The sequence below is a fragment of the Chiloscyllium plagiosum genome, unplaced genomic scaffold (genome assembly GCF_037043375.1).
Source record: "Chiloscyllium plagiosum isolate Xiang-an unplaced genomic scaffold, Cpla_swu_hap1 HiC_scaffold_18, whole genome shotgun sequence".
Lineage (NCBI taxonomy): Eukaryota > Metazoa > Chordata > Chondrichthyes > Orectolobiformes > Hemiscylliidae > Chiloscyllium > Chiloscyllium plagiosum.
This window is the reverse complement of record NW_028270156.1, coordinates 74039167-74054046: the sequence shown is the minus strand read 5'-3', so window position 1 is coordinate 74054046 and position 14880 is coordinate 74039167. Positions and strand designations below refer to the sequence as shown.

Below are 14880 nucleotides of genomic sequence, written 5' to 3'. Positions count from 1 at the left end.
TTTAGAGTACGTAAACTGCTGCAACAATTGGTTGCATCACAGATTATGAAGGGAGGTGCAGGTGAAGATAGTGGAATGGCTTATCATAATCTAGCAGGAAGCAGAACAAAATTGTACAGTATTAAATATGACATTGGTGCTCAAGAAAGGTATGCATTTCTGGTAACTTAAAGCCAATAAATTAAACAAGTTACAGGCACTTGAAGAGGTTTTGGTTAGTTACGCTGAGATAACACAAATTTGTATAAGGTTGATTACATTTGACTAGTTTGAATGAATTCTTTTCAATGACGTCACAGATGAGTTTAATGAAGGGAAACAAATGAGCTTTGTCCAACTTGATTTTAGGAAAACATTTGACGAAAAGCTACTTAAAGACTAATTGAGGCTCATGGAATAGGCGGAGCAGTGTCAGCTTGGATAAAAAAAAGTTGGCTTAAGGGAAAAAAAACAAAGTCACAGGCAAGATTTTACATATTAGCAGGGTTTGCTAAAAAAGCTGCACTGCAGTCATTTACTATTTAAAAGAGCATTAATTAGCTCAGGGAGAGATTTCTGCTCTCGTCTGGGGAGGAGACCACCTGTGCAAAATCTGCCAGTTTGTCAAAGTGGCCACTAATTCAGTAATTGGTCACTTAAAAATTTCAAATAGTCCAAGTATGATTGATTGTATTACTTCGTGCCTCTCACACCGTAAGTAAAAGTGCAATTGAATCTGGGATCTAGGTGAGTGGGTCGATGCATATACACAATTTTATGACTCCTCTACCCCATGCAGTCCCACATACCTGCTAACCAACCCCTAACATCTACCTGCTTGCATCCGCTTTCCCACTATCCAAGAACATATACAATTTTATGTATGGTAAATGGTTGTTTTCCAGACTGCAGGATTGTTGACATTGATCTTCAAAAGGTCAGTGCTAGGACCAATACGTATTTTTAATATAATAAATAACTTGGATATTGGAATGCATGACGTTCCAATATTTGCAAATGGCACCAAACCTAGAGGTGTGAAAAAGGCAAGGACAATATAAGTCCATTTAGGTTATCAGAATGCGCAGACAATAGGGAATTTAATAGAGAAAGTGTGTGGTGACGTAGCTTTGCAGAAGAGGTAGGAAGGGACAACACAAACATAATGGCATAGTTTTCAAATGTGCCCTAATGTGACACAGGGCTCTGGAGATTCCTGTATACAGACTTTTGAAGGTGGCAGGACATCAGAATGACCACCTGACAAAACAATGGGATTTTGGGTTTAATAGAAGAATTGATGACAAATGCAATAGTCATGCTGAAGACTTATAAATCTTTAGTTAAATTCCACTTAGAGTACTGTGTCCAGCTCTGCTTAACACATTTTAGAAAGGATGTCAAGGTCCTTGAGAGAGTTTGTTGATGCAAGTTACTCATATGGTTCAAATAACCAGGGAATTTAGCTACTAGTTTACATCAATAAGCTTCGCATGAGCAGTTGCAAATGATCGCATGTAGAGTGAGGCACAGCCCAACTGTGCGTGCATTCTAGGAATTCGAAACAGTGTGGAATTCAGTGAAGAGGAATGTTTTTTGGTTCATAGCTTGTCAGGCTTTTAACATGATAAATTGAGGCCCAGGATTGGAAAGCAACACAAAACAGTGACATCACAGGAAAATAATCATTTATTGGTAATAGTTGTTAATTTGAATATCTATTATGAAGTTGCTTTCAAATTATAGCTAAGTAGGATTTTTTTTCAAAACGGAGTGACATCAGAGAAAAAAACAATGAGCTGACTGGTTAGTAAGAAACTATTTTTAAGGATTAAAATAAATTTTATTTAGAGTTAAAGTGTAAAAATCACTTTGGATAAACTAAAAATTAATTTTAAAAAATGCACTACAGATACATAACAGTCAGAATAAGAGAAGGGGATTAAGGTTAAAAATAAATTAATTTCTTTTATATAGTGAAGTTAGCTCATAAGACTAAGTAAGTTTAAGGTTAGATCATGTCAGGCTGAGTGGAATATATGACTTGTCATTTGTGGGAAGTCATGGACCCTACCAGCATCCATGATTATGATGTGTGCAGGAAGTACTCCCCAGTTGCAGAAATGTAAGCACGGGATTTCAGAGCTCAAGCAATGGCTGGAGATACTGTGCCATATCCTTACATAGATAGCATGTTTGGAGTTACACTAAGCTCAAGGTACTGAAGGAAAGAAGGGAATGAGTGACCACCAGACAGCTAAAGAAGGACAATCAGGTAGTACAGGAGTCCCCTGGGCTCCTGCGCACAAATTGGTTTCATTTTGTAAGCTAATAAGGGTACTGGTTCAAGGGGGTGAAGGTAGAACCAAGCTTCTGGCACCATAAGCGGCTTGACTGCATAAGAGGACATGAAGAAAAAGCAAGAGTAATCAGAACATGTGATTCATTAATTAGAACAGATAGGCATTTCTATGGACGCAGACATGACTTCAGGTTATTGTGTTGCCTCCCTGGTACCAGGGTCTAGGGTGTCAATGAGTGGCTGCAGGGCATTCTCAAGGCAAAAGCTGATAAGAAAGAAGTTGTGGTAAACAGTTGTATAGACGATGTAGCTAGAACAAGGGATGAAGGTCTTGTATCAAGAGTTCAGGAAGTGAGACATTAGATTAAATACACAACCTCAAAGGTCGTAATCTCAGGATTCTAGTGCTATGTGCCAGTGATTATAAAATAGGAATGCAGATGAATATGTGGCGCAGCAGTTGGTGCAGGATAGAGGGCTGGAGGTTCCCGGGTCACTGGAACCATTTCTGGGGAAGGTGAGATCTCTACAAGCAGGAAGGCATCAACATCCTTGCTGGAGTGTTTATTTGTGCAGTTGGGAGAAGTTCAGTAAAGTGGGGAACACAGCGTATTAATCCACTTGAGTCACAGCTTTCCTAGAAAAGAAACAAAGCCATGTTGTGTCTCAAGTGAGTAAGGTAAGGATGGAGGACCTCCACGTTAATGCCAGGAGTATTATTAGTAAAACAGATGAGTTAAGGGTGTGGTCAACTCGTGGAATTGCAACATTACCATTCAACTTTCCAGGGTAGAGGTGCTTCAACCCAGACAGGGAAGGGTATAAAAGAGGTTGTTGCATTATTAAGTGAGGAGTCAGTTACTGCAGTAAGGAGGGACGATGTCTTGAAAGGTCTGCCAAATGAGAGATTTTAAAAAAAAAGAGATGAGGGGCAATTTTTTTACATAGAGGGTGATTCATATGTGGAATGAACTTCCTGAGGGAGTGGTGGATGTGGGCATAGTTACAACTTTTAAAAGACACTTAGATAAGTACATGAATAGGAAAGGTTTGGAGGGAGGGCCAGGAGCAGGCAGGTGGGACAAGTTTAGCTTGGGATTACGTTTGGCATAAACTGGTTGGACTAAAGAGTCTGTTTCCATGCTGTATGATTCGATAACTTTGTGGGTAGAGTTTAAGAATTTAAAAGGTGGGAGTTAGGAGTATATACTAGCCCCCAAAACAGTCAGCAGGCAATTGAGAAGATGTATGGCCAATTCACTGAGGCACATAAAAGTAATAATTAGGTAATTATTATTAATTGGAATAATCACAATATACCGGATTTAGAAGGGGCAAATTTCTTGACAAGTATTCAGATGAGCTTATTATATCAATATGTAAATACTCCTAGAAAGTACTGGACCCAATCCTGGGAAAGGAATCAGACAGGTGTTTGAAGTGACAGTAAGGGAGCATTTTAGTGAGAGTGATCACAATCTCATACTTTTTAAGTTTGTTACAGAAAAGAATAAAGACAGCCTGCAAAAAAAAACCTTTTTTGATTGGGGGAAGGCAGAATTTATTAAAGGAAGGAAGGATCTAGACAAAGTAGACTAGGAACAGCTACTGAAGGGTAAATCTCCAGCAGATCAGTGGCACAAGTTCAAAAACTCCAATCAATTAGGGTGGTGGAAGCGATGATTAATGATTTCAAAGATAAATGTGAGAAGAAGAGTATGGGGAATAGAACTGGACTGACTAGATTTCGCTACAGAGTGCCAACATGGACTCAATAGCCCAAATAGCCTCCTTCTGTAAATTAATGATACTATTGCTCCAGGTAAGGGCAAACTGAATTCTATCTTATGTGAATCCCTTATCAGCACAGAATTCCCAAAAAATCTTCACTTTTTTTCTGCAGCACCAATCTACTGTGTATATGTATTTTTATGAATGTTTTATTAGTTTAGCAAATGTAAAAAAAAGTTTTGAATTCCTAAGATTTGCCATAAATACATCCTTCTCCTTTAAATGCTCATTGCATTGCTTTACAGAAATGTTCTGCACCCGATTTAGAAAATGGCTTCTGAATGGGAAATTAATGAGATTATACCTTTTTATTTGCAAAATAAAATTGAATATGCATCACTTTGGTATGCATAAAAAGCTCCACTGTCATCCATTACCACCATCGAAAATCAAATTCAAATTCAAAGGGAGAACTGAATTATGACCAAGAAATGAGGAGTATAAGGGACTAGAAGAAAACTATTTCTCAAATAATTCATTGAAAACAAACTAGACACCAAAGCAGAACTTGCACAGATGGACTAGATTCCAAACCTTTTTCTTTTGTATATTTAAAGTTTCATTGACAGTAAAGTGGTACACTATAGCCAGGATATTGTCAAGCTAACTGGGGCCAAAATGTGAGAACTGGCATTAACCTTTCCTCAGTTCAGAGGAGATCAGGTCTTTCCAATGGTCAAGACCCCTGATGATGGTGGAAAATGCAACTGCGGTCATCAACTTGCCTACCATTGCTCTAATCACCAGGAGAAACAATAGCTTTTGCCAACATTGCATTAACCACAGGCTCTGGATCACGTGTGAGCCCAACTAAAGGTGACTGAGCGTGTAAAGTGAGTCATGGAGTGGATCCGAAGTTGTCATCTCTCTCCACAAATATCCAACTGGGCATAGAGTGCCTTACTACAAAGAACCTCCTGAGAAGCCACTGGCAAAACAGTAGGACACCTTGGACAATTACTGAAAGTCATGTGTTGCCAATTTAATATCTGAGCCACTCCTAAACTATAGTGTATTCAGGGATAAAGATTCTGCGTTAGCAATTTCCCACCTTCCAAATTACTTCATGGTGATTTTGTCAGGACGTTGACTTGGTCTTTCATATGATTACAGAGGTCTGGCCACCATATTTCCCATTGTTTCAAGCTGCATTAAATCTAGATCCATGTTTAAAGCATCTAGTTTCACCAGTGCAGTAATTTTTTTTTTCGGTCCTCATATTTTTAACCCTGAAAACACCTAAGTAAATTTAGGAATAATATTTATGCAACATTATAAACTTGAAATGTTCTTACTGAGATCTTTGTTAATTTCCATGATTAGGTTAACTACATCACTCTGGTCCACTGTTACTCCAAAAGCATCTGCAAAACAAAGGCAATTTGAAATTTTTTAGAAATTCCCCTCAATTTAAAACATTTCGACTTTCTTTCAATCCTTCCAATCATTTAAATCCCTTATGGCCGCCCAGATGTTGATTAGAGAAAATACATTTAGATAACTTGCTAAAGTATGTCTATAATTGTCTTGCCCCACACAAACTCACTCCACTCTCCCCCCCCCCCCCCCCCCCCCACCCCCACCCAACAACCACTCCACTTCAATCACAGGAAGGAGTGGATCAAAATGCAGAGGTGATGTTTCTTTGAATTTTATTTCCTTTCTGGAGCAGGAAGCCTTTCTTTCATCAAAGGCTCTCTAACAATATTACAAACTTACAATTTTCAGTATTTTTCCAAAACTGAAGACATTTAGTGGCTAAGTGGAATATTGATCTGACATGAATGTTGGAATTAAATGACATTAAAATTATTTTATCATTTGATATAATATATGTTAAATATGACCATGCATATTGAAACATTCTCTTGAGGATGATTCAAATTCACCTATAGAAAAGTGGCATGAAAGTGAACTTCAATAGAATCATAATAATTTGTCTAATGGCAGTTGAAAAAAAAAATCTAATAGGAAAACAATGGGTGGATTTTATGCAGGTTCAAACTACAGTGGAGAAGATATGGGAGAAGTACATCATCTCTCTAAGAGGCACCCAATGCTTCTTAAGTTCAATTATGTAGCATTGAGATTCTCTACAGAATAAAGCCCCCAGAAAGGCTCAATCCCATTCCCAAAAGCTGCCAGGAGTGGTGGCTGCTGGTGACATGGCATTGAGGCTTTCAACAGGATTCTTTGTTGAATGCCAAATTACATCTGTTAAAAATCACCCAACACCAGGTTATAGTCGAACAGGTTTACTTGGAAGTACTATCTTTCGAAGCACTGCTCCTTTGTCAGATAGCTAGTGGGACAGGATCACAGGACACAGAATTTATAGTAAAAGATCAAAGTGATATACAACGGATGCAATGTATTCAACAAATCTAGACTGCTGTTCAGTCTGTAATCACTTAGAACGGGATGCAGGTTTGGATTGATTAGTATGTAAATCCCAGAATTTCTTTCAAGTCACTGTCCCGAGATAACTGAAGATTTTATTTAAAACAAAAGAGACATCTCAGCTCAGACAATGCATTAAAGAGGTGAGGTTAGATCTTTTACTATAAATTCTGCGTCTTATGATCCTGCCCCACTAGCTACCTAACGAAGGAGCAGTGCTCCGAAAGCTTGCACTTTCAAATAAACCTGTTGGACTATTACCTAGTGTTGTGTAATTTTTAACTCTGTCCACCCCAATCCAACACTGGCAACTACAGGTCAAAATTACAGCTGAGTATTGATGGGACAGCAGCTGCACTGAGTGTATTGTTGATAAGAGGTGGGTCATTTGCAAGTACAAGGTGGAGTCACACTCAGTGGACACTTCCCTTTCTGATCCTGGTTCTGAAATCTGATTGTGTGCATTCACGTGAGAGAACCCTTTAGGGTGCAACTAGTAATAGAGACATCGAGCACAGAAAGATGTCCTTCAGCCCTTTGTATCCATGCCAATCATCAAGCACCTAGCTAGTCTCAGTCTATCTCACAGGATTTGGATTGTAGTCTTGTATCCTGTGACATTTCAAGTGTTCATCTAAATAGTTCTTCATATAATAGTTGCTACCACCCTCTGGGTGAAAACTTTCCCCTTAAATATCTTCTAAACCTCAAGCCCCTTACTTTAAATCTATGTCCCCTGTAAATGACCCTTGAGTAAAAGGAAAAATTTATTCATATTGACCCTACCTAGCTATTCAATTTTGTAGGACTCTGAGGTCCTCCACCTCAGTTCTCTGCTTTCAGGATAATAATACCAGTTTATTTAATTTCTCATCATAGTTCAAACACTCCAGCTTGAACAACATGCTTATGAATCACCTCTACACTTTCTCCAGTACAAACACATCCTTCCTGTATTGTAGTGGCCAGAACTGCACAGTACTCCAGCTGTGGCCTAATGAACAATCTAAAATTGCAAGCATAACATCCCAGCTCCTGTATTCTATGCCTCAATTAATAAAGATAAGTATCCCATATGCCTTCATAACCACACTATCCACCTGTTCTGTTGCCTTCAAGGATCAAAATAGATGCACACCAAAGTCTCACTCATATTCTGTAATAGCAGGGTACCACCATTCATCATGTACTTTATTAGTCCTCCACAATTACATCCCTTCATATGTTTCAGGATTAAGCCCCATTTCCCCATCTGACCAGTCTATCTTTATTTTGCTGCAGTCTAAAACATTTCTCCTCACTATCACACAATCAATTTTAGTACTATAGAACATAGAAAAATACAGCGCCCTTTGGCCCTCGATGTTGCGCCGATCCAAGCCCACCTAATCTACACTAGCCCACTATCCTCCATATGCCTATCCAATGCGCGTTTAAATGCCCATAAAAAGGGAGAGTCCACCACTGCTACTGGCAGTGCATTCCATGAACTCACGACTCACTGAGTAAAGAATCTACCCCGAACATCTGTCCTATACCTACCACCCCTTAATTTAAAGCTATGCCCCCTCGTAATAGCTGACTCCATACGTGGAAAAAGGTTCTCATGGTCAACCCTATCTAAACCCCTAATCATCTTGTACACCTCTATCAAGTCCCCACTAAACCTTCTTTTGTCCAATGAAAACAGCCCCAAGTGCCTCAGCCTTTCCTCATACAATCTTCCTACCATACCAGGCAACATCCTGGTAAACCTCCTCTGCACCTGTCCCAGTGCCTCCACATCCTTCCTATAGTATGGTGACCAAAACTGCACACAATACTCCAAGTGCGGCCGCACCAGAGTCTTATACAACTGCAACATGACCTCAGGGCTCCGGAATTCAATTCCTCTACCAATAAAAGCCAGTACGCCATATGCCTTCCTCACCGCACTATTTACCTGGGGTGGCAACTTTCAGAGATCTGTGTACATGGACACCAAGATCCCTCTGCTCATCCACACTACCAAGTATCCGACCATTAGCCCAGTACCCCGTCTTTTTGTTACTCTTACCAAAGTGAATCACCTCACACTTACCTACATTGAACTCCATTTGCCACCTTTCTGCCCAGCTCTGCAACTTATCTATATCCTGCTGTAACCTGACACATCCTTCCTCACTGTCAACAACTCCACCGACTTTCGTATCATCCGTAAACTTGCTCACCCAACCTTCTAGCCCCTCCTCCAGGTCATTTATAAAAATGACAAACAGCAATGGTCCCAAAACAGATCCTTGCGGAACACCGCTAGTAACTGCACTCCAAGATGAACCTTTACCATCAACTACTACCCTGTCTTCTTCCAGCCAGCCAATTCCTAATCCAAACCTCCAACTCACCCTCAATGCCATACCTCCGTATTTTTTGCAGTAGCCTACCATGGGGAAGCTTATCAAACGCCTTACTAAAATCCATATACACATCTACCACTTTACCCTCGTCTACCTCCTTAGTCACCTTCTCAAAGAATTCAATAAGGTTTGTGAGGCACGACCTGCCCTTCACAAAACCATGCTGACTATCCTTGATCACATTATTCCTATCCAGATGTTCATAAATCCTATCCCTTACAATTCTCTCTAAGACTTTGCCCACAACAGAAGTGAGACTCACCGGCCTATAGTTACTAGGGTTATCCCTACTTCCCTTCTTGAACAAGGGAACCACATTTGCTATCCTCCAGTCTACTGGCACTATTCCTGAAGACAACGAGGACATAAAAATCAAGGCCAATGGCTCTGCAATCTCCTCCCTTGCTTCCCAGAGAATCCTAGGATAAATGCCATCAGGCCCAGGGGACTTATCTATTTTCACCCTTTCCAGAATTTCCAACACCTCTTCCCTACATACCTCAAAGCCATCCATTCTAATTAATTGTGACTCAATATTCACATCGGCAACAATGTCCTGTTCCTGAGTGAATACTGACGAAAAGTATTCATTCAGTGTTTCCCCAATCTCTTCAGCCTCCACACGCAACTTCCCACTACTATCCTTGACTGGACCTATTCCTACCCTAGTCATTCTTTTATTGCTGACATACCTATAGAAGCCTTAGGGTTTTCCCTAATCCTACCAACTAAGGACTTTTCATGTCCCCTCCTTGCTGCTCTTAGCTCTCTCTTCAGATCCTTCCTGGCTACCTTATAACACTCAATCGCCCCAATTGAACCTTCATGCCTCATCTTTACACAGGCCACCCTCTTCCATTTAACAAGGGATTCCAATTCCTTATTAAACCACGGCTCCCTCACACGACCCTTTCCTCCCTGCCTGACAGGTACATACTTATCAAGAACATTCAATAGTTGCTCCTTGAACAAGCTCCACATATCAATTGTGCCCATGCCTTGAAGCCTACTTTTCCAAGCCACGCATCCTAGGTCGTGCCTCACCGCATCATAATTTCCCTGCCCCCAGCTATAACTCTCGCCCTGCAGTGCACACTTATCCCTCTCCATCACTAGAGTAAAAGTCACCGAATTGTGGTCACTGTCCCCAAAGTGCTCACCTACCTCCAATTCTAACACCTGGCCTGGTTCGTTACCCAGAACCAAATCCAGTATGGCCTCACCTCTTGTTGGCCTGTCTACATATTGTGTCAGGAAACCCTTCTGCACACATTGGACAAAACACTGACCCATCTAACGAACTCGAGCTATAGCTTTCCCAGTCAATATCTGGAAAGTTAAAGTCCCCCATAACAACCACCCTATTACTTTCACTCTTCTCCTGAATCATCCTCGCAATCCTTTCTTCTACATCTCTAGGACTATTAGGAGGCCTGTAGAAAACTCCTAACAGGGTGAACTCACCTTTCCTATTCCTAACCTCAGCCCAAACTACCTCAGATGGAGAGACCTCATCCATCGTCCTTTCCACCGCTGTAATACTATCTTTGACAAGCAATGCCACACCTCCCCCTCTTTTACCCCCACCTCTGACCCTTCTAAAACATTTAAATCCTGGAACCTGCAACAGCCAATCCTGTCGCTGTTCTACCCATGTCTCCGTAATAGCCACAACATCGAAATCCCAGGTACCAACCCATGCTCCAAGTTCACCTACCTTATTTCGTATACTTCTTGCATTGAAGTATACACACTTCAAGCCACTTTCCTTTTTACAGGCACCCTCCTTTGAGATTGATGCCATGTTCCTAACCTCCCTACACTCCAGGTCCCGCACCCTAAAGCTACAGTCTAGGTTCCCATGCCCCTGCAGAGTTAGTTTAACCCCCCCCCCCCCCCCCCAAGAGCACTAGCAAACCTCCCCCCAAGGATACTGGTGCCCCTCAGGTTCAGGTTTAGACCATCCTGTTTATAGGGGTCCCACCTTCCCCAGAAAGAACCCCAGTTATCCAGATACTGGAATCCCTCCCTCCTGCACCATCCCTGTAGCCACGCATTTAACTGTTCTCTCTCCCTATTCCTCGACTCTCTATCTGCAAACTTACTGATGAAATTTCACACATTAATGTTGAACTCATTAGCATTTCTAAAAACAGCAAGGGAACCACAATCCTGTGGTGCACCACTGGACATAGGCTTCTAGCCACAAAAACAATCTTCAACCAGCATTCTTTGCCTCCTGCCACTCAGCCAACTATGGATCCAATTTGCCAAATTGTCCTTGATCCCAAGTAAAATAATGCCAGAGAGGTTAGTATCCAGTTATCAAGTCATTCTTTATTTACACATGAACAGTTCTTTAGCATCGCCTCTTCAGAGTCAGCCATCAGAGTGGCAGTATCTCCGATACACCCCTTTTCAATCAGTCAACCAGGGCTCCCTCATTGGACCAGATAACAGCCCCAATCAATGTACTCATTCTATGAGGTCTAGCTGGTGAGAAGTTCCAAACACTACATTCCTCCCCATGATCTGGTCCTTTTCCTTGGAGAGCCTCCTGGAGCATTTTAGCACTAAATTGGGTTCCTCTGACTCAGCACACAAAATTGGTGCTGAGTAACAATGGGTGCTTGCCTCAGGAGTGCCTCGGTAGACATTCACTCTCTTCTTCTGGCAGCAAAGGTGTCGAGGTAGTTAAATCCATCATGTCCATTACTGATTATGAGGACCTGTCAACACTTGGAGAAGGTGAATCAATGGGCTCTGGCAACCTTTCCTACTGTTCCAAGAGCAGGGCACACTTTGCTCCCACACTGTTTGCAAAATCGCAGCTTTTGTATGGTCTACTTGCTTGTTCATGACCATCACATCTCCACAAACTTTACATGCCACTGGTCCTGACCTCACATCGACCATGCCTTTTACACATGTAGGGCCATTTCCATGATTCTTACACCAAACTTAGTCTCCCTGTATCAAACTGTCTCTCTAGCTTAGCAGAGTCTTGTGCCCAGCAATAGTATTTCCAATGCTGTTTCACCTCCCCACCCATGCCCACCCCAGGTCGAGGAAGATCATACTTAACCTGGTGCAGAGTCTTCAACTCATAAGCACACTGCTAGTGCTATCCCTGTGGTTACATGTGAGGTGGTCCATTATCAAATAAGAACCGTGATAGCATGGCATCGAGCAAGGTCATAGGCTGTTTTTTCAAGCCAACCTTCAAAGTTTGGAATGTTCTTTCTGCCTGGCCATTGGACAATCGGGTGGCACAGTGGTTAGCATTGTTGCCTCACAGTGCCAGGGACCCAGGTTTGATTCTAGCCTTGGGTGACTGTCTGTTTGGAGTTTGCACATTCTCCCTGTGTCTGCATTGCATTAGTCAGGGAAAATGTAGAGTAATAGGGTGGGGGAATCTTCGGAGGTTGGTGAGGACTCGTTGGGCCAAATGGCCTGTCCCACACTGTAGGGATTCTATGAAGGTGCTATGGAGCTGTCCTTATATGTCAAATCTCATTCAACTTTAGGAAATACTCAAATTCCCTACTGCAAAAACGCTGGCCCATTACCTGGGACTCCATGTACTGAAAAATATATGCAATTTTCTATTGTCCTCTCAGTGTTTGATGAATGGATCCTATGCACATTTTGAGCGAGCGTCTACAATGACTAAGAACATTGAAACCATGAAAGCATCTGCAGAGTCAACATATAACTGAATCAAAAGTTCACCGAGCTATTTGCATGATTTGGGGGAATTGCTGGTGGTAGTTTTTGTCCCTGTGGACACTTTAGGCACTGCCCCACCAATGTGGCTACGTCTGCATCCAGGACTGGCGGGTAACCTGTGCTTGGGACAATCACTCTTGATCCACATAACATGCCATCCTCTACTGTGACCTGATCTCTCCAGGTCCAGGAAGTTTTCCACTCTAGCTGTAGCGGCTCTTTGGTATCCTCCATCGCTACCAGTTATGTCGATTTTGAAAGGACTGGATCTTTCTGCATCCAAAGTCTGATATTGTCAGTTGTGACAGGGAGTGTGTCTAGAAACTTTGATGTCATTAGACTCTTCTACTTGGAATACTACCAAGGTGTATCTGCTAATGGGAGGCGGCTCAAAGCATCCACATTCACTACTCAGCCTCCCAGACAACTTGCAATTATAAGCACTTAGTATAAGCCATGGTGGCACTGCCTTATCCTATTTAAATAGACCAAGGAGGGGATTGTGGTCCATGAGTATCTCAAATTTTCGACCATAAAGGTACTGGTGGAACTTCCTGACTCCAAATATGATCCTTATTCCTGAAGGGCTTATGCCCGAAACGTCGATTCTCCTGCTCCTTGGATGCTGCCTGACCTGCTGCGCTTTTCCAGCAACACATTTTCAGCTCTGATCTCCAGCATCTGCAGTCCTCACTTTCTCCTCCAAATATGATCACCAATCCTCCTTTCTCTATCGGAGTGTATTTATGCTGTGCATTAGCCAAAATCCTGGATGCATTGGACAATAAATGAGCTAATACCATCCTGTATGAGAAGTCATAGCACGTCAATAACAGATCTTTTCCTTTATTGAACAAAGTCACCCTTTATTTACACATAAACAGTCCTTGACTTTAGTACTGCATCTTCATAGTCAGCTATCAGAGGAGCAATTTCTCTGATAGACGCTTTTTTAACTGTAAGGCTGGCTTCCCTGATTTGAACAGATTAACAGCCCCAATCAGAGAACTTTCATTCTATGAAGTCCAATTGGCTGACCTCCTGACAATCACTACACCAAGGGCTTTCACCTTCTTGGTCAGTTTCGCCCATGTAACATCTGGTCAAAAGGCTTTCTGAAGCCCAAGTAGACCACATCAATCACACTAACCTCATCCACATACATTTCGATATCTCAAAAAATTCAACCACATTTTTCAGGCATGATGTCCCCCTGACAAAACCAGATAAATTATTCTTGATACACCTTTGTCTTTCCAAGTTAAGATAAATTCTGTTCCTAAGAATTTTTTCCAAAAAAGTTTCCCATTCACTGAAATCAGACTCACTGACATATAGCACCTTGGTTTATCCCTACCACCATTCTTGAATAATACCACATTGGCAGTCTTCCAATCCTTTTGAACCACTCATGCCCAGAAATAATTTAAAAATCAATGTTAAGACCCTTGCAAACTTTGTTCTGCATCCCATAACAGCCGAGGATGCATCTCATCTGGCCCTGGGAATTTAGAATCATCGAAGTTTACAATACAAGAGGAGGTCATTTGACCCATTGTGTTTTAAGCCCACTAAACTGGTAATACCTCTGTCTCATGCTAATCTGTTCAAGTTTATCACAGTTGCCCCCCATGATTTCTAAACCTATATCTTTCTCCTTGACAGTAGTATACAGTTTCTAAAAGCTGACCTACCTTTTCTGGATCCATAAAAACATTGTCACTTTGGTCCCTGATGGCCCCCATTCTTTCCCTAGTTACGTTCTTTCCTCTAATTTTCTTATAAAATGCCTTTGGATTATCCTTTATTTTAGCAGCCAGTGATTTTTCATGTCCTCTCTTTGTTCTCTTAATTTCTTTAGTTTTAGTAATTATTCCTCTGTATCTGCGAAATTATTTTAGTAAATTCACCTATCCACCCCCAAAACAAGTCGCAGATCTGCAATATTTTAAACCATTTTAATCCTATTTTTACTGAGCTTTACCAAATTTATCACTCCAGGATTTTCAGGAATAGAAACCATAACCCTCTACAATTTTGATAATCTTGAAGACTTCTACAGTTTTTAGCCTCTGACAGCTACCTTAAGCTTCCTTTTTATTCCCTATCCAAACCTGTTCATTCCTTAGCATTTGGGGCTCCTTGAATATATTTGCTTGCATTCATCCTCACAGGAAAGTTTTGGCCTTACACTGTCACTATTTTCTTTTTAAATGACTCCCACTTTCTGATGTAGATCTTCCTACAAGTAGCCGATGCTAGTCCACTGTGGCCAGTTCTGGT

General features: G+C 41.4%; 1 protein-coding gene across 5 annotated transcripts in view; it reads right to left on the bottom strand.

The window, feature by feature from the left end:
• Positions 1 to 14880, bottom strand: part of LOC122558116 (embryonic protein UVS.2-like) — a 193217-nt gene that overhangs the window by 146808 nt on the left and 31529 nt on the right. For 4 of the 5 annotated variants that reach the window (XM_087996795.1, XM_087996790.1, XM_087996789.1 and 1 more), the window contains one exon: positions 5368 to 5436. The exons of the other annotated variant lie outside the window; for it this stretch is intronic. In XM_087996795.1, coding sequence (XP_087852921.1) covers positions 5368 to 5436 — 69 coding nt within the window. The remainder of the gene's footprint in view (positions 1 to 5367; positions 5437 to 14880) is intronic. 5 annotated transcript variants of the gene reach the window in all.